General features: G+C 35.2%; 2 protein-coding genes across 2 annotated transcripts; both read left to right on the top strand.

Annotated features, from left to right (window-relative positions):
* The first annotated feature begins 2,279 nt into the window (after positions 1-2,279).
* LOC126699093 (uncharacterized) lies at positions 2,280-3,205 on the top strand. The gene is made up of 2 exons (XM_050396671.1): positions 2,280-2,763; positions 3,042-3,205. Exons 1-2 carry the CDS (start codon positions 2,280-2,282, stop codon positions 3,077-3,079), a joined length of 522 nt encoding a protein of 173 aa, XP_050252628.1. The 3' UTR covers positions 3,080-3,205.
* A 3,044-nt stretch (positions 3,206-6,249) lies between these two features.
* On the top strand, positions 6,250-6,831 carry LOC126701207 (disease resistance protein RPV1-like). Its single transcript, XM_050399321.1, has one exon. The coding sequence runs from the start codon at positions 6,250-6,252 to the stop codon at positions 6,829-6,831; it is 582 nt and encodes a 193-aa protein (XP_050255278.1).
* The last annotated feature ends 13,609 nt before the right edge of the window (positions 6,832-20,440 follow it).

The raw sequence follows: 20,440 nt of genomic DNA, 5'->3' as shown, positions 1-20,440 counted from the left end.
CCGAGAAAAGAGCTTCACTTTTAACTCACATGTCAAATTGTCAATTGCGATTTCAGAAAGGTGAAAACTCAGATTGCTCAATTTGTAAGCTATAAAGGCATTCTGTTAAGGATGTTATAGAAAGCACTTCAAATTGACCAAGAGTGAGTCAACCATAACTTAAGCTACTATGATATTTTTCATAGTAATACAGATTCAAGTGTAACATAACCCTGCGTGATGTAATTTTACAAACATAAATCTTAAATTTCATTACTGTCAGAACCTAGTAAAGCATTTCTTTGGGAGGTACAAAATGATTCCAACCCACGCATTTTCTATACTTCTATTTTGTATTAGAAAATTCCAAATTACTCTAAGTCAGGACTAATTCTTGGTCCTTAGGTAAAACAAATCAATAAGGCTCACTCTAATAAATTTCTTTATCAAATGTATACATAGAGAAAACCATTAACCATTTTACCACTCTCTCTCTCTCTCTCTCTCTCTATATATATATATATATATATATATACACACGCTGAAAAAATTGGTGAATCAACCAAGTGGGTCCCCTAACTTCGATGCACATTTACTGAAGTTTATATTATGCAAACATTTCTTTACAAGGCTGACTTCCGCTTGTGCACTGCAGTTAAAAGAGGAATTTCCTTCACAAGTTTCTATTAATACCTCAATCCTCTTCTCTCTATCATTCCTCTCAAGTGGCGAACCAACATTTGGTAATATTTAAATTTGCATGGTTTGTTATGTCAAATAAGATCCAACATCCTTCAATTTAACATTCCAAAATAAACGATTAGAATACTTTTTGTTGCTTTTTGTAAAAGTACAGAACAACAAAACAGAAGGCTGTGCAAAAAATTGAAAACTAGACTCCTTTGTGTTTCATGCTAATTTCTTTGTATCTTCTGTTAGTGTATAGCTTAGACTAGTTTAGCCCATTGGGCTTAGCCCAGTATACTGTACTTGTAGTTTACTCTTTTTACTTGTACTGCACACATATCTAGCCTATATAAGGCTCTCTATTGTACATTGTTCTATACACATCAATATACAGACTATTCAGTTTATAATCTTAACATGGTATCAGAGCCATTCCTCTGACTTTCTGGTTCCTGTGGACATCTCCAGCGTTCTTCCGCTGCCCTCGCCTTCATCCAGTAGCCACTGTCAGAAGCGAGTCACCGCCGTCACGCCCACAGTCCCAACAACTCTCGGATCTTATTGTTCTGCTCATCCAACTGTCAAAGCAAAGGCATTGAGTGACAGAACAGACAATCCCGAGCAAAACCCAACAAAGAACGGCCAGAAACAACCTCACACGCGCCGCCTGAAGTTTCTGCCTCACGAACACGCGCCGCCACGCGCCGCCACGCGCTGCCACTCTCACTCACGCGCCCCACGCGCCGGAACAGACGCCCTCCCACGCGCTCCACGCGCTGACACGCGCCCCACGCGCCAGCTTCGTTTCTGGAACTGCCACGTCAGCCCTAGCGTGACGTCACACCGCCCACGTCAGCACACGTCATCAGTTGACTTGACCAGGCCGCCCGTTGACTTTGACCTTTGACTTTGACCGTTGACTTTGACCGTTGACCAAGTCAAAATTTTTCAACAGGACCTGTCTTGCTCAGTTTTTCGCGTAGATTCTGATTTTGGGCTCCGTTTCTGCATTTGAGGTATCTAAATCTCACTTTTTGGTCATTTTCTTCATTATGGCTCAACAAAGTGAACGAGATATCATACGTCCTATCACCATCATGTTGGATGGTCCTACTAGCTATCATGCATGGTCTCAGAATATGACCGTCTTTCTCAAGGGTCGTAAACTGTGGAGATATGTGACTGGTTCAATTCCTAAGCCAGTACCAGACCCTAAGTCCAAAGCCACAGCTGCTGAAGAGTCTTCCAAGACTGCTGTTACAACAGATGATTATGAAGAACGTCTAGAGGAATGGGAGAGTATTCAGAGTAAGATCTTATCTTGGTTTATCAATACCTCTATTCCCTCCATTCATAATCTTCTTCCTCGTCTTGAAACTGCTGAGGCTGCTTGGAAATTTTTGGCCGATCGTTATAACTGCACTAATGATTCAAGCTTGGAGTTTCACATTGAATCAAAGCTTTATCAAATGCGCCAAGAGACAGGTCAGTCTATTTCTGATTTTTATTCTCAGACTTCTACTATGTGAGAACAACTCTCTGCTGCAGATCCTCCACTGGTGTGTTCTAAGGACATTGAGCTCTTTGTCAAATACCGGGATCGCCGTAGATTTATGCACTTCATGATGGGTTTACGTGAGGATTTTGAGCCTACTAGGGCTTCTCTACTTAGCCGGTCTCCTACTCCTTCTCTTGATGCTGCAGTAAAGGAGCTCATTTCTGAGGAGAATCGTCGGCCTACTTATCACATGACATCATCTGATCATGTATTGGCTACACCCTCACCACAGCCTCCCATTGTTGCATTCACTGCTCCTCCGCGAATAAACTCCGGGCGTCCCACCTCTCAGTCTTCCAAAGGTATTCACTGCAAGTTTTGCCGTGCTAAAGGCCATGACATCTCTGTTTGTCGTAAGCTACAGAAATTTGTGCAAGAGCAGAATAAAGCTTCTCTTCCTCAGGCAGCTGCTGTATGTCCTTCAGATCCATCGGTTCCTACAGGTCCATCTTTGGCTTCCTCACTTACTACGGCTGATATTGAGGCAGTTGTTCAACAGGTTTTATCCCGCACTTCCACTGCCCTCTCTGTCACCTCAGGTAAACAACCTTGGTTTTTTGATACTGCATGTTGTAACCATATGACTCCTGATGAATCCCAATTTTCTGATAAGGCACCCTTAGAACATCCAATCACCATTTACACTGCTGATGGAACTCCTATGCCTGTTAGTCATAAAGGAACAATCTCTTCTCCTTGTTTATCCCTTAGTGACACTTTTCATATTCCAAAGTTATCCCTCAATTTGCTTTCTGTTGGTCAACTTTGCGAATTAGGCGTAGATCTTCTATTTACTAATCATGGTGTGGATGTGCAGGATCCCCGGACGGGTCAAGTGCTTGGGACAGGCCGTAAGGTTGGTCGCATGTTTGAGGTTCATGACTTGAAGATTCCTTCACAAGTTGTTTCTGCAGCTGCTACCACTGCCACCTCCTCACCTGATCTATGGCATGCTCGTCTTGGTCATCCATCCTTATCTCGTCTTCAATTATTAGCTTCTCAAGGTCATTTAGGTTCAGTTCAGTTTCAAAAATTTGATTGTACTTCCTGTCATTTTGGCAAACAAACAAAATTGCCCTTTAATAAAAGTGATTCCTTTTCTTCTGCCCCTTTTGATCTTATACATTCTGATATTTGGGGTCCTGCACCTGTTCCCACTGAGGGGGGATCTAAATATTTTGTCATATTTGTGGATGATTTTTCTCGGTATACTTGGATTTATCTGCTTCACCATAGGTCTGAACTTGTGTCTATTTACCAAACATTTCATAAAATGATTGAAACACAGTTCAATCGCACCATTAAAGTCTTTCGATCAGATAATGCTCAAGAATATAATGATAAATCTTTCATATCCTTTTTAGACAGACATGGTACTCTTCCTCAGCGGTCTTGTCCTTACACCTCTCAACAAAATGGTCGTGCAGAACGAAAACATCGTCACATTCTTGATGTTGTCCGCACCCTTCTCATTTCTACCTCTCTTCCTGAGCGCTTTTGGGGTGAGGCTGCACTCACTGCTGTGCACACCATTAATCATATTCCTTCACCAACTACACACAACAAATCACCATTTGAGCTTCTCTATGGTCAAACTCCTGACTACTCCTCTCTTCGGGTTTTTGGTTGTGCTTGTTTTGTCTCTCTTCCTGCTCATGAACGAACAAAGCTCCAACCTCGTACTCGTCTCTGTTGTTTCCTTGGTTATGGTGTGTCTCAAAAAGGGTTTCGCTGCTATGATCCCATTTCTCATCGCCTTCGTGTCTCCCGTCATGTTGAGTTTTGGGAACATCGTCCTTTCACGAGTCTTCAGCAGTTTCCTACATCTTCTTCCTCAGAGTCTCCCATTTTTACTGATCTTTTCCTCCCTCTCTATCCTGAACTTGTGGAGGATTCTTCAGCATCGACTGCCTCTCTAGACGACTCATCTCCGATTCTGTCTCCGGCATATGACCCGCCTGTATTGGATCCTGTGGCACCACCCTCTCCTGAGTCTCCTATTGGTCCTGAACTTCGTCGTTCCACTCGGGTAAGCATTCCTCCCCCTTATCTCACTGATTATCATTGCTCTTTTGCTCTTGCCACTCTCTATGAACCTCACACCTATCGTGAGGCTCATACTGACCCTCTTTGGCAGCAAGCTATGAATGAAGAACTAGATGCCCTTCATAAGAATCACACTTGGGATATGATTGATTTGCCTCCTGGTCAGTCTGTAGTAGGTTGTAGGTGGGTTTACAAGATCAAGACCAAGGCTGATGGATCTGTTGAACGATACAAAGCTCGCCTAGTTGCCAAAGGCTTTACTCAGGAGTATGGTATTGACTATGAGGAAACATTTGCTCCTGTTGCTCGTCTTACATCTGTTAGATGTCTCATTGCTGTGGCTGCTGTTCGCCGTTGGCCTCTTTATCAAATGGATGTGAAGAATTCTTTCCTCAATGGAGACCTCCATGAAGAAGTGTACATGCAACCACCCCCTGGCTATCCACAATCAGGCAATCAAGTTTGCCGCCTTCGCCATGCTCTTTATGGCCTCAAGCAGGCTCCTCGAGCTTGGTTTGAGAAGTTTAGCTCAGTTGTTGCTCAGCAGGGTTTCACTTCGAGTCCTCATGACACTGCTCTCTTTGTTCGACGATCCTCTGCTGGTATCACTCTTATTCTTCTTTATGTTGATGATATGATTATTACTGGAGATGATTCTGCAGGTATCCGCTCTCTTCAGAACTTCCTTAGTCAGCATTTTGAGATGAAAGATCTGGGCACTCTCAGCTATTTTCTTGGGCTTGAGGTTACCTCATCCTCTGATGGATACTATCTTTCCCAGGCTAAATATGCTTCTGATCTTCTCTCCAAAGCCGGTGTCACTGATAACAAGACTGTTTCCACTCCTTTGGAATACAATGCAAAGCTCACACCCTTGGACGGTGAACCTATATCCGATGCTACTCGCTATCGTCAGTTGGTTGGCAGTTTGATCTATCTCACTGTTACTCGTCCGGATATTTCACATGCCGTGGGTATGGTTAGTAAGTTCATGGATGCATCTCGTTCTGTCCACTATGCTGCTGTTCTTCGGATTCTTCGATATGTCAAAGGCACACTTTATCATGGTCTGCATTACTCCTCTCGATCTTCTCTCGAGCTTCATGCTTATTCAGATGCTGACTGGGCAGGTGATCCGACTGATCGATGCTCTATCACAGGTTTCTGTTTCCTGTTAGGTACTTCTCTGGTCTCGTGGCGCAGCAAGAAGCAGGATGTGGTTTCCCGTTCCAGTACTGAGGCTGAGTATCGTGCCCTTGCCGACACCACTTGTGAGCTTGTTTGGCTTCGCTGGCTCTTGGCTGACATGGATGCTCCACAGCCCATTGCCACTCCTCTTTATTGTGACAATCGTAGTGCTATCTACATTGCTCATAATGATGTCTTTCATGAACGCACTAAGCATATTGAGATCGACTGCCACATCACTCGCCAGCATCTTAAGAAAGGAAATCTCAAGTTATTCTCCATCTCTTCTGCTGACCAGCCTGCTGATATCTTTACCAAGACTCACCCGCCTGGTCGTCTTCGAGATCTTATATCCAAACTCCAGTTGGCTTCCTCCTTGCCACCTCGAGTTTGAGGGGGGACGTTAGTGTATAGCTTAGACTAGTTTAGCCCATTGGGCTTAGCCCAGTATACTGTACTTGTAGTTTACTCTTTTTACTTGTACTGCACACATATCTAGCCTATATAAGGCTCTCTATTGTACATTGTTCTATACACATCAATATACAGACTATTCAGTTTATAATCTTAACATCTTCCTTCATCATAAAAATCACATTGCTATATGATTTGCTACCGTGTGCACAAAGTTAAATTCACACTAATTTCTTGCAGAAACAGAAAACAGAGGAGGAGAGAGAACAGGGAAAGCTAAAAAACAAAAAAGGGAAAGAAGAAGAAGAAGAAGAAGAGAGAGAAATCCCAAAGAAACATCTGGTTCTTGCTCCTTTACTCCACTCTGTGTTGCAACCATGGCTTGTTACTTTGCTCCACCCGTATTGGTCCTTGCTCCTTTTCTCTTCTTGAGTTTAGGCAGCGCACTGCTCTTACCTCAGTTAGGTCTCTGTGTTGCAACCATGGCTCATTCTGTGGGCCAAGAAAACTTTGCTCCATCCTTATCAACCCCAATATTGACATATGAAAATGAGGTCTTCATTAGTTTTCATGCAGAAGATACCCGCACAAGATTTACCGGCCATCTCTTTGCTGCTTTAGAACGTAAAAGGATTCGTGTGTATAGAGGGGAATTTATTCAGGCCGAACTGATGAAGGCAATCGATACATCAAGGATTGTAGTTGTGGTGTTCTCAAAAAACTATGCTACTTCCAATAGGTGCCTGGATGAGCTGGTGAAGAGCATGGAATGCAAAAGGGTGTTAAATCAAACGGTGCTGCCTATTTTTTATGATGTGTTTCCATCCCAGGTGCGAAAACATAAGGGGAATCTTGCGGAAGCAATCCTGAATGGCCCTGAAGACAAGGTAAACATTTGGAAGGCTACTTTGAAGGACGTTGCAAACTTAGCAGGCTTGCATTTGAAACCATATCGATAAGATTTCTCATATATTCAGGTGTTTGTTTGTTAATTATAAAAGCTGATTCTATTGATTATGAAATGTGTTATCAGGATCTTTGTGTGTATGGATTAATCTTTAGAAATGTGTTTAAAATTTTAAATGGCATATATTTGAGTTCTTCGAAAAAGAATTTGAATGTTATTGTCAACTAAGATTTCTCATATATTCAGGTGTTTGTTTGTTAATTATAAAAGCTGATTCCATTGTAATTAATACAGAAATTAACTAAAGATATTTCATATTCTAAATAGCCAATAGAAGTATTCAATCGCATGATGATTTTTTGTTTTCAATCACATGGTGACTTAGTTGTTGTCATAGGTGTAATTCTTAAAATATTGAGTCTTTTGGTGCCTTTTATTCAGAGATTGAAATGAAGTACTTCAACAGATGGTGGAGTTACTATTGATTATGAAATGTGTTACCTTGTATTGTTAAGTACCTACTAGGCCCTCTATTGATCATTGTACCCTATTTAGTTAATATGTGACCATAAATCAATAAAATTTAGTTTTGGTCTTTCAATTAGTAGATTTTTATTATTGGTTGGTGCTTTTGTTCATTTTATAGCTGACTCCTCTCGCTCTCTCTCTTGTTTGTTCATTTTTCCCTATTGTTATTATAATCTTGAATATTTTAGCCTTTGATTTATTAAGATATTTCTATAATTTGATGAATCAAATTTTAAAATCATATATAATATATGTGTGTATGTATATTCAATAAAAAAAGGAAAAAATAATTAAAGTATAATAAATGAGACAATAAATAATTTACTAATTTGTTACCTTAGGTAAAAAGAAAATGTATTTTGGCATTTCATTCCATTTTTCGTAGCTCATTTATGTTTATTTTATGATCACTAACTTCTATTCCTTTTATAAATAAAAAATAAAAAATAATTGTGGGTGCTCTTGCAATTGCAGGCCAGAGCCAGAGTTTGTAGAAGAAATTGTCGAAACCATTTGGAAAATTCTATATGTGGAATCACCTACCAGTACCATTCCACCCTGTCGTCAGAACGATGCTCCTGGTCAATACTCTTCATTAATTATCCCGCAAAAAGGGGCTTTGTCGAGTCTTGCTGAGCGGAAAAAAATGAGGAGGTCAACTTAAACGTCATTTTCTTTTTTCTGAGGAGGTCAACTTGACTTAGTGTGCGTTTGTTTAAGCTTTTAGGAACTGAAACGCACATCAATCATCAATCAATATATTACTAAAAGCTGAAACGTAGCGTTTAATACTGCTACGCTCACGTTGAGCCACGTCAACGTCCACGTCATCATCTTTTTTTTTTCTTTTTCTTTTTTTTTCATTTTCTTATAATTATTTATAAATTTTTTTTTATTTCATATTTACACTTCTCTAACCTTTCTTCCTCCCTTACCTTTTCATCTTCCCACTACTTCTCTAACCTTTCTCCTTCTCTCATTCTCTCACCTTCTCATCTCCCCACTACTCTCTACATTAATATCATTCTTCATCTTTCCCTTCGTCTTCCTCTATTTTTGTCTCTTCTTATTCACACTTTCTTACTATAAATTTGTCACTATCTCATTCATTCCATGCATAGTTTTTCCTTACAAAAAAAAGGTTCTTTCTCTCTCTCTCTCTCTCTCTCTCTCTCTCTCTCTCACACACACACAATTTTTGAGTGGATTTTTATTTTTTATTTTTCTTGCATCTTCGCTTTAGGTTGATAATTTTTTATATTCTTTAATCTACTTTAGGTTAATGCGATTCAGTTCTCTCTCTCTCTCTCTCTCTCTCTCTCTTTGATTGTTAAATGTTATCATGTTGCATTATAAAGGATTAAATATAAAAATATAATATTATTCTAATACATAGCATGATTTGGATAATTTAATTTGGTAGCTACTGTAATTTGATAGCATGATTTTTATAGTGCTCAATTTAGATGTTAAACTATGAAACTTTAATCATTTTTGTTTATTTTTTAATCCTTTGTGGTAGACAAAGTACTCTATAATGCAATTTATTTAGAGAAAAGCAAAGGTTGGCTAAACAAAAGTTATTGGATGAGAGACAAATTTTATCTTTCGCAATTTTACTTTAATTATTATTATTATTATTTTATAACAATGCATATATAAAAATTTAAATCTTAGATTTTGCTAATAATTGATTATTTGATAATATGTTTTGGGTGGACGAAATTACAATTTCCGCAAAGAAAAATAACCTTAGTAGATTATAAATAACAATTTTTTTTCCTAATTGGTTCAATTAATCATAGTTAAGTTTTATTAATTTTTTTAGTTACTTTTTTTAGTGTTTTGGATTGTAGGTAGAAAAAATAAGTTTGAGAAAGTTTGTTTAAAACTAAAAGAATAATTTCTAAATTTTATTTTCTTTTTAATGATTCACAAAATGTTATAAATAACTTTTATTAAAAAAATAAATATTTTCGTTAAATTGCCTTTTGAATTTTTGAGAAAAATTGTATTTTTTTTCATTTTAGTACAACAAAAATTATTAAATTTATGATTTATGATTGTTTCTATATTACATTTATGATTATTCTTATAATGAATAAAAATATAATTACAAAATACATTACTCTTTATTAAATTAGTTTAAATTGTATAAAAAAATTTTAATAAAACTACCATAAAAATAATTATCATGCGCAACGCGCAGGTTTGTGGCTAATCTATATATATATATATATATATATATATATATAAAACCGAAACCTTTGGAGCTCCCACAATTTTCCACGTTATCACTATTTTCTTTTTCTTTTTATTTTAGATTCTTTTTATTTTTGGTTCAATTTTCCATGTCATCACTATTTTCTTTTTCTTTTTCTTTTTCTTTTGGATTCTTTTTATTTTTGGTTTTATATCTTATCAAGTATTACAATAGTTTAGTTTAAATAAAATTCTATTAGATATATGTTTCAAAAGCTTGAAAATAGCCTTTGGAGCTCCCACAATTTTCCACGTCATCACTATTTTCTTTTTCTTTTTCTTTTTATTTTAGATTCTTTTTATTTTTGGTTTTATATCTTATCAAGTATTACAATAGTTTAGTTTAAATAAAATTCTATTAGATATATGTTTCAAAAGCTTGAAAATTCTATTTCAACTAAAATTCTATAACAAAAATTTTCACAAATATAAACTTCTACCAAGGTCGAAACCCTTCATACTCACTCAAATTTTCACAAAGAAAACACACATATCAAATTGAAGCCATAGCAGGAAGCAAGTTGATTCTTCAACGAGAACAAATCCTGTAGTACAAAGGCCACCTAATTGCTTTTAGTTTTGAACTCGATTGTCTTATTAACAACAAAGTCATGAATTGCAGTGATGGACAGCCGTCCACAAATAACATCCACGCAAGGGCTTGATGTTCTTCTTAATTATCTCATATAATTCTAGGAATTATTTTATTTAATTTTATTTAATATATTTAGATGGTTGGCATAGCAGACAACGTAAAAACAATTTTCTGTCATTTATGTTGCCTTCTGCATAACCCTAAATCAATGTTGAAATGTTGTGTTTTACAACCATCTGATCTTGGTAACCAAACCCTGCACTTATGATTGTTTATGATTATTTTTGTTCATTGTTTGTAGTTTAAACCCATTAAAACTTATTGGCTGATGGTATTTCATGGTTTTTTTTTTCCCTTTACTTTTACTTTCAAGGTTGCTAGGAACACAACCTAGCATGTGATTTTTTTTCATTGTTTAAAGTTTAGACCCATTAAAATTTAAAACTAATTACTTTATAGGTTCATGTACTTTTTTCTTCTTCTTATTTTTCTCTTTTGAATAGTCATATATTTTGTGTTAGTTTTTGCAATATTTGAACATGTTTAGCAGATTTCAACAACTATACCATGTATTATTCTTTTGAAGGTAATCAATTTTTCTTTTATATTTCTCTATTATAAAATCATATATATATATATATATATATAGTTTTGTTTCAATAATTTATAGGATGTAAATCTTATGATTCCTTAATATTTTTTGACCTTTTGGAAGTTTTAACATCTGACTTTTTGAGTTATATTTTTGTAATATCCAAAACTATCTGGAAAATTTCAATAATTATAACCATGAATTATTATTTTGAGTGTAACAAATTTTTCTCTTATATTTCTCTGTTGTGTAGTCACACACACATATATTTTTATAATTTTTAAGCTCTTAATCTTTTGATTCTTTTCAATAGTTATAAGTTTATAGTCATGAACTATTCTTTAATATTTTTTGTAAGTCATTGCACGTTCAAACAAAAAGCGTAGCATTTAATGTTGCTACGCTCACATTGAGTCACATCAGCAGCCATGTCATTCCCATCTTTTTTTTTGAATTTTCAATTTAATTTTAAAATAGATTTTACTAATTTTAAAATACTAACAAAACTAAATTTATTTCCAGCCTTATCTCTACTTTAAAGTCCAATTTTTATACATTTAATCCCACGATAGAGCCCAAGCCCACACCCAAAATCTTTTCAACTACATCCCTTTGTCAAACCTGATGTTTTTTCATGGTTACTATTCCCTTTCCTTCTGTTACACAATTGAAATTCCTGTCCCCCACGTTTTGATTCATTGTTTCAGGCTTAGTCCCTTCCCCTTCCCCACCTTTTGATTCTCATGGTTTCAGCTTCTGTTCTACTGTTTCACTCACGGTTTCATCTTCCTGTTCTACGGTTTCAACTTCTGTTTTGGCTTCTAACGGCAGCCCCTCTTTCTTCCTTCCTTCCTTCCTCTCCTCACATCTATATAAATACTGATGTAAGCGGGTGGTTCAGTTGAGGTATCCCTACATCCCAATTTCTTTTGTGCACTATTCTTTGCTTGATGGTTTTTTTTCCCTTTCTACGTTTGTTTCTGGCTAGGGTGTTGAATTTGTTTCTGCTGGGTTATTTAATTGGAGCACTTCTTCTCTTGGGTATGTTCATTATGATTTTCTATTGAATCTATATATTAAATCTGTCACCTTTTACTATTTCGTGTTGTGCTCTATTCTTTTGCTTGATGGTTTTTTTTTCCTTTCTACGTTTGTTTCTGCCTAAGGTGTTGAATTTGTTACTGCTGGGTTATTTAATTGGAGCACTGCTTCTTTTGGGTATGTTCATTCTGATTTTCTAACTACATTGAATCTATATATTAACTCTGTCATCTTTTACTAGAATTGGTCAAACAATTGGCGTGGGTTTTTTTGAAACCTCTTGAGTCACATCCAGGATTTTTAATCATGCGAGAGAATGTGTAGTTATATTATAGTACCAAGTGACTTGGAATGTCATGATTTTAGTAGCTTTCCCTTGTGTGAGTTGTGACCCCTAAAAGAATCATTCTGTATATATCTATTTTAATATTCTTCAGTACTTGAGATACTTTTTTTGTGGATTCTTCAGTACAGATAGAGTAGAAACCTGCATACGCTAATTTCAGAAATACATTTTTGTGGATTCTTCTCTGTCTCTCTCTTTTTCTTTACCACTCTCTGAATGATTCCTCCAACAAAATAAAACATGGTTCCCCCTATTATGAATGTCAATTCAACTCAACTTTCTTCTACATGGTGAGATGAACCTGGATGAGAGGATTGCATTATCTTAATTGTTGTGTTTTATTATTTTTGTTGAAACTTTTGGCATTTAGTTCAAGTATCATGTCAAAAAGTTGTTCACACTTGGTAATCAAAATTTGGAGTTTCAAATCACCATCATCTAATCATCTTTGATAGTTGTCCCATGAAAGAAAGATTGTTTCATAGCCTGACAGTACTGCAATTTCATAGCCTGACAATATTGCATCTCACATATTATCCATTTCATGTCTCACTTGCTATCTTACTGCACATCAATCTTCCTTAAGAAAAAAATTGTGATGGTTCTACTTTGGCTAAATCCTCCACAGATGCTAATAACCCTCTTGCACCTTTTCCCAGAACAAACTGATTGTAGAAAATCAACACTTCTTTCAATAATCCTCATCATAAAGACTAATCCCGTTTCCTCCACCTTTACTTTGTAGGATTTCTTTTCAATATATATTATAGAACTCCCTTGACATCTTATTTCAAGAATGGTGAAGTACTTACTTTTTCTCCACTAAAAAGGTTCCAGAAAAAGTTTCTGACTAACCAAGTGGTGGCTTAAGAAAAGAGTGAGGACTTCATTGAAAATGAATTTTACACCAATGCACCGGATAAACTTTCAAACAATGCCTTATCTTTTGATACCCAAATTAAATAAATTGGATTAAGAAATTGATTACAAATTTAATTGGGGCCAAGGAGAAAATTTTAATTTCATAGAGTTTGTGTTTTCTTTTTTATGAGATCCATTGTGAATTTTTTCCACTAATTTGGATGGTTCTCCAATATTTATGTGCCGCCTTAAACAACTGACTGTTTAAGCCCTTCAAATTCGTCCTTTTGTACTCCACTATAATAATTAATTTAAAAGAAAAGAATCTGAATCCTATTTCTCTTTCCTATGAATCATAGGCTATGATGTTACTGAAGATATTTCTGAAATCCTCTTAGCTCTTCTTCTTTTTGGCCACCATCTGCTCATATATTTTCCTTTTTCTATCTATGTTGAAATTTCAATAAAGAAAAAAATGTAAGATTCTTCACATTTACAATATGTTACAAAATATCTATGTGAGTGGGAAATATATTTTGCTCTCCAGCTAAGGAACTTAATCTAATATGGATGTTATTGTTCAGCCTAATGTATAGGTTATGTAATTGTAAAGCCATAGTCATATGGAACATGTTATTGTGTAGGTGTGGGAGCAAATTTCATATTCGTAATGCAAAAAATACAAAGAATTCTCATATAAGCCACTCCATAGATATTAGAGATTTGCATAATTGTTAATTGCTGGATCTTCTGAAAGGTATTCCAATGTCTTGGATTAAATCTCCTCCACCCAGTGGACAACTTTAAATCATGGACAATCAATATGACTATAGAATTTGGTAAGTAGAAAATATGCCTCTTGATATGTAGTGATCCTACTATATGCAGAATTGATACCTTCATGGCCCCATCCTAAACACTTCTACTATCTGCATATTTTTTTACTTATTCATTTTTCTTTTTCAGGCAGGTAATTCATTGAAACAAATCTAAGAAACATTAAGAACACAAAATATCCTCACAAGGCATCCCAATAAATATGGGAATCACATATTACAATTTACAACCAATACATTTCACCTGTTCCATTTTGTTTTATTGGTAAGTTACAGACGTACATAGCAGGTTTTAAACTCTTGACCTCACCTTTCAACTAATTATTATAGGAGAAAGAAGTGCCAATCGAGCTATATTTAAGCATGTATTTTGATGAAATATGTACTGATTGCCATGTTACTCTTTGCTTGAAATGTTCAGGTTTCTTTTTTTCCTATTGGATGTTTTTTTTTTATTATCTGCATTGAACAACTTGCTAAATATAGGTTTTGTTACAAAGCATGGTTTAATACATCAAGTTTCTAATCATATTTGCATTTTGGAGAACTATGTGAGTGTGGTTTCTATGATAGGTTACTTTCCCTATATCAGTATATTGTCTTTGAAGGAAATCAAGTACTTACCTTAAACTTGACTTTAATTGAGTCCACTTCAGAGATGTATTCACGAAAATATACGCTTAAATGGCCATGAATATTTGGAGTCAAAACGTTTGCATCATTTTCCATATATGTGAAACTCAGAAAAATAATATCGTAGGCCATCAAATTTGAGATTGTTAGTAGATCTATAAGATTACCCCAGATTGATGTAAAGTTAAATGAAATACATAGCACAATTGCTCAACATTTTCAAGATTGTCTGAAGAAAGTTTCCCAATACTGCATTTATACCTGTAAACTTTCATTCGAACCGGTGTATCTTGCCACAAACTGTGATGTAGGAGCAACATCAGAGTCCTTCCAGAGTATCTCATATGCCTTTTGGGATGTGATTTTACAAATTCTCTTTTGTAGCTCACAATAAATAACCGAAGTGCATCAGCCATGCATCATATGCCTTTTGGGAAATTCCATTGTTGCCCGAACAATTTATGTAACCAAAAGAAATAGGACATTGTTGAATGAGCTGCTTTGCTGGGAAATCCCATTGTAAATAGAGCTGGATTGTTTCTTCAAATGTGTCCAACTCTCAATTATAAATAAAATGAACATGCTATGCTAAAATTTTTTTATATTATCTTTTGGTAGTATAGGTTGTTCATATTTGCTACCAATTTAATATGGATTATCTATTAAATTGCAAGTTCAAAAGCTGGAATATATAGTCAAGTATCTCTAAATATTAGTTAGAAATTGATTTTTAAGTGGGTGTAATCAAATGGCTTTCTATAATTTGACTGAAAAATGATAATTAAGCCAAAACATTCGATGAAGAGATGTTGCTACTTTTGGAATTGTTTCAAAGGCACCAATCAGAGCTTGAATTTCTATGAGGTTGAATATATGTCATTGATCAGTGAAATGGATAGGTTAGGAGAGAATAAAAGTTAAGGGGAATAAGGGTTCTCCAGTTGTCTTCATTGGGTTCATAAATTATGAACGGTAAAAAAAAAAGAAAAAAAAAGGCATATATAGCATGTCGGTGAGAATTCAGGGTAGTGCTAAATAGGCAGTGGAAGCTTTTAACACAAAGTGAAAGAGTAAAAATAGAGGGAGATAAAAAATAAAAAAAAAAACGAGGTTGGTCTAAAAAACGAGGTTGGATTAAGCATTTGGGTTGGGTCTTACCCTGTGATGTTTTCATTATTAATGGAACTGCATAAAGGCAAGAATCTCCAAATAGTTTTAGAAAAATGCTCTTCATGTTACTTGTGTGAACTTACTATAATATTTTTTATATTATCTTTTGGTTGTGTAGGTTGTTCATAATTTTTACAAATTGATTACGAACTATCTATTAAATTACAAGTTCAAAAGCTGGATTGTTTCTTCAAGTATGTCAAACTCCCAATTATAAATAAAATGAAAAGGCCATGTTAAAGTATTTTTATATTTTTATATTATCTTTTGGTTTCTACCAATTTATTATTCATTCAAACATAGCTTCAAGGGCTGCCTCATACCTCAGGATCCCTGTGTTCCAGAGAGGCTTTGCTTCTAGTATGTATCAGACTTTGCTATGATGGTTTTTTTTTTTTTTTTTTTTTTTGCCTTTTATATGTATATATTAATCAGAAAGACTGAGATGTGGATTTGGATCTCTCATTTATATGTTAGTTGGTTGAAATGGTTGATCTATGATTCTTTGATCAGAATATTGATCATTAGTCATGTAGTAAACAAATGAGTGAAATGGCACCTTCTTTGGTTGTAAGAATAACGTGTGAGAGGATTTTACATATTCATCTATTTAAATTTTTTTTTTTTTTTGGAAAAAGTTCATCTACTTAATTTAGATATTTATAACTAGACAATTAAATAATAATTTATGCAACAATCAAAAAAAGCAAAAATTGTCTATATATATTTATCATGGATGGTTATAAATTTATGTTTAACTTTGCATTTACGTATTCTTATGCTTTAATTTACATATTTATAACTAAACGATGAAAATTATGAATAAAATAATTAAAACAGTTCACTCATCATAAAGTTAGAAAAATACTATAAATTACAATCCTAAACAACTTCAAAAATACAAACCAAAAATATAAAAAATACTCTTTACACAATCACAAAAATGCGCATGTAACATGAATTACCTACAGAATTATTGGTCAAAATATTATCCAGTGTGGGAAGACAATAGCCAAAATTTTAAAGCAACGTCAACTTTCCATTTTTCTCTACTAATCACAATCTACAACGTCCAAAATTGTGGCACAAAATATTGTAGTCTTATATTTTCCCTTTTTATTAACTTTATACAATGAAGTCATGTACAATTTTAGAGTCATTGATATATTTTTGAAAAAAAAAAATTTTTGACTTCATAGATCCAATATTGCAATTGTGATGATAACAATGTTCATGTGTCATCCTTAGTATATGATAAATGAAATGTTTTGTCACCAGTTGATTTTTTTTTTTAAGCACATCAGTTTCTTAATGTGTTTATGTTTACAAAAAATAGCTGCAAGCTATTCAATCGGCTAACCAAAAAAAAAAAGTTCTTCATGACATCAATCTAATTGGATTGCTCCAAAATTCTCTATTCCTTCGAAAGGAGGAAGGAAAACTCATTCATCAATGCTTTAGGGCTGGAAACAAGCAAGCACTATTTTGGGTCGAAGCTCACAAATATTTTGTACAAGAACAAACTAAAGCGGGAAAAGAAATCTTTTTCAAGCCAACATAGAAGGAGACAAAAATGCAAAATACAGATTGGCAATTGCGCTGTTATGCGAATCAAATGATGAGGGAATACAATTACTGTTATCAATTCTAAACCAACCAGATGGAAAACTATTGCTGCAAAACTATCAACAAATCCTTCAACATACAACTTTTGGAACAAACACATTTTGCATCCCAAATAACCAAGCATGCAAGAAAAATGGAGTGGGTCATTGGGATCGTGAATGCCCTTACCCTTATGGAAATGAAGAATTACATGTAACATGCAAAATGTGCTCAATTGACTTGGAAATGTACAAATTAGCCAATGGTAGAAATTATGTTTCAAAAATGAAATCTACAATAAAATTTCCTCATTCTATTCCAAATACTAATCTTTAATAATACAAAATTAATTCAAAGGCCAAAACCTCCAATCACCATGAATCCTGCAATATATATATATATATATATATATCATTATCATAAAAAATTTATCACGCGCAACGCGTGGGTCCGCGACTAGTTTTTTATAAAAGTTGGAGACAAATGTGCATTTTGGAAAAAGTTGCATTTTGGGCCAAGGCAAAAAATGCGCTGAAAATGCGCAAATATTATGGACAGCAAGAGGTCCATAAACCAAAACGCGCATGGAAATTTTAACTATCCGTTGGGCTGGATAGTCAATTACGAAAATACCCTGATAAAAAGTCATCAGTTCTCACGCCTCTCATCTCATCTCTCTTCTCTCCCTTTGCCTTGAAGCTCACTCTCACGCCTCTCATCTCAAGCATAATCAAAATACAAACTCAAAAACATAATCTTAAAATTAATCAAACCACAACAATAAAAGCAAAAAAATTCTTGCTCTCATAAAATTGATATAATTTAAACAACAAATCTTAAATCAAAACAACAACAACAGCAGCAGATCAAGAACAGAAAAAAAAAATTAGAACAATAAATGATCAAGAAAAAAAAAAATAGAAGCCGATTTGATAAATCTAAAATCAGAAACAACAACTAATCAAGAACAAGGAAAAAAAATAGAAGCCGATATGACCCCTAGTTGCAGGGACGAACGCAGGATTTTAAGCCGGGGGGGGCCAGAGATAAGCAAAAAAAAAAAATTTTCAAATACGCATCCATATAGTATTAATAAACTATCAACTAAGACAAATACCCAAAAATCATTGTGTGATAATTTCTTAAAATAAAATAAAAATTACCGTTATTTTTTTAAATTTGTGTGATAATTTCTTATATTATATGATTTATTTTTTTCTTTTTGTCTTTGGTCTGCCTTTAATGTCTTTGTGTTTAAATTGCCTTTATTTATGTCTCTGTGTTGTCTCTTTCTTTATTTATATCTTTTATGTTTTTTGTATCTTTGTGTAATTGTGTTGTCTCTTGTCTTCATCTTCCTAATTCTGACCCACTAACCCAAATATCCAATGAATCCGCACTACTAACAAAAACTTTTCTTAACTTTACCTTTTTTTTTTGTTTTTTTTCTTCTCCCCTGTCACTTGCCTTTGCCCAACAGCAACTCCACTTTTCCCTATTCCCTATTACTATGTCCAACTAATGTCCAACCACCAGTCAACAAAGAAAAAACCATCTGACTTACTGACTATCACTACAATCTCTACTCTCTCTATCTATCTCTTTTATCTATATAATGCAAGAGCCACAAACACAAACACAGAGTCACAAAGCCAAAACCCCCACAAAAAAAAAAAAAAAAAAAAAAAAAACACAAACACAAACAGTTCAGCCGCAGCACAAAGCACCAAATCAGTGAAATCACCAAATCAGTTCAGTAACTTCAGACTTCAGTTCATCAGTAAAAACACAAACAAGAAACACTCAAAACACCACAAGGCACAAGCACAGTTTCTTTGATTCTCAGAATCTCAAATCACAGATTCACAAGGTTTTGAAATTTGAAGGAAAAGATAAGAGTTAAAGAGTAAATACCTGTGATTCTGTGGACTGTGATTCTGTGAAGGCTCGAAGCTGGGCTGGGCAGATCGGGAAACGGCAACCGGCGGCGTGGGTCTCGCTCTCGCCGGCGTCAGGCGTGGGTCTCGCTCGATGCTCGAAGCTGGGTTCACAATCGCACTTCGCACTCTCTCGCAGTCTCGCTCTCGTCTCGCTCTCTGTCTCTCTCCGTCACGGCGTCACGGCGACACAATCGCAATCGCAATCGCTCGCTCTCGATGCTCGAAGCTGGGTTCGCAATCGCAATCGCAGTCTCGCAGTCTCGCTCTGGATCTCTCACTTTCCTTTCTTTCTTTTTTTTTCTTTTTTTTCCTTTGGTTTGTGCTTTCTCCGTTTGGTTTTGGACTGCTGAGGGCTGAGATTTTTTTTTTTTTTTTTTTTTTTTGGTTGTGGATTGACATGGGTTATGGCCTTATGGGCTCTGCTCTGACTTCTGAGCTGGCCGGATGATGGGCTAGGGGAAGGGGGGTTCATGCCGGATGATGGGCTAGGGGAAGGGGGGCCGGAGCAAAAATTTCAGGGGGGCCCAAGCCCCTTTTTTTTTTTTTTTGGAAAAATTTTACTTGCTAAAAATTTTTTTTTTTGGGCCCAGGGGGGGCTCGGGCCCCCTTAGCCTTGTACCTGGGTCCGTCCCTGCCTAGTTGCATGCATTCCGCAGTGAGGAGGAGGAGCAGCGGTGGCGGTGTGGTGTAGCAAAGACGATTTCTCCTTTCTCTCCATGTGTGTCTGTGTGTGTTTGAAGATAATGACACCAAAAGGCAAGCAAGATTATGGAATTAAGTATCACAGAGAGAGCTAGAGAATTTTATGGAATCAAGTAGAAAAAAAAAAAAAAAGAGCAGAGAATGAGAGAGCTGGAGAAATAAGGAGAAAGGAAGGCTCTGGAATCAAGTGGAATGTAAAGGAAAAAAAGAGATGATGGAATCCTATGGGTATACGTGTGTGGTGGACAAAATGCAATAGGGGGAAAAAAAATGAGGAAACTTATGGATGAAAGAAAGGAAAAGAATTAGAAATTAGTATTTAAAAATACTATCACAATATTTTCACAATAAATTTTAAGTAATTAGCTAATATTGGTGAGTAAAAATATAATTTCAGTAGTGGGTTCAAATTAGAACTAGTAACAACTTTCCATATAAGATTTTGTTATGATTCTTGTGAAAGTATTGCAAAAAATATTGTGAATGTAACAGTTTTTGTTGAAAAATATAATTGTTGAGAATGAATAGAAAAAGAAAAAATAAATATTAA

Source organism: Quercus robur, chromosome 9 (assembly GCF_932294415.1).
Source record: "Quercus robur chromosome 9, dhQueRobu3.1, whole genome shotgun sequence".
Lineage (NCBI taxonomy): Eukaryota > Viridiplantae > Streptophyta > Magnoliopsida > Fagales > Fagaceae > Quercus > Quercus robur.
The sequence above is the reverse complement of the archived record's forward strand: the minus strand, read 5'-3'. Positions and strand labels throughout refer to the sequence as shown.

Bases quoted from the DNA above. Each gene is read 5' to 3' on its own strand.
- LOC126699093 (XM_050396671.1), top strand. From the start codon at position 2,280: ATGCACTTCATGATGGGTTTACGTGAGGATTTTGAGCCTACTAGGGCT. The intron at 2,764-3,041 runs GTAAACAACCTT...GTGGATGTGCAG, and splicing joins TGCCCTCTCTGTCACCTCAG to GATCCCCGGACGGGTCAAGT.
- LOC126701207 (XM_050399321.1), top strand. From the start codon at position 6,250: ATGGCTTGTTACTTTGCTCCACCCGTATTGGTCCTTGCTCCTTTTCTC.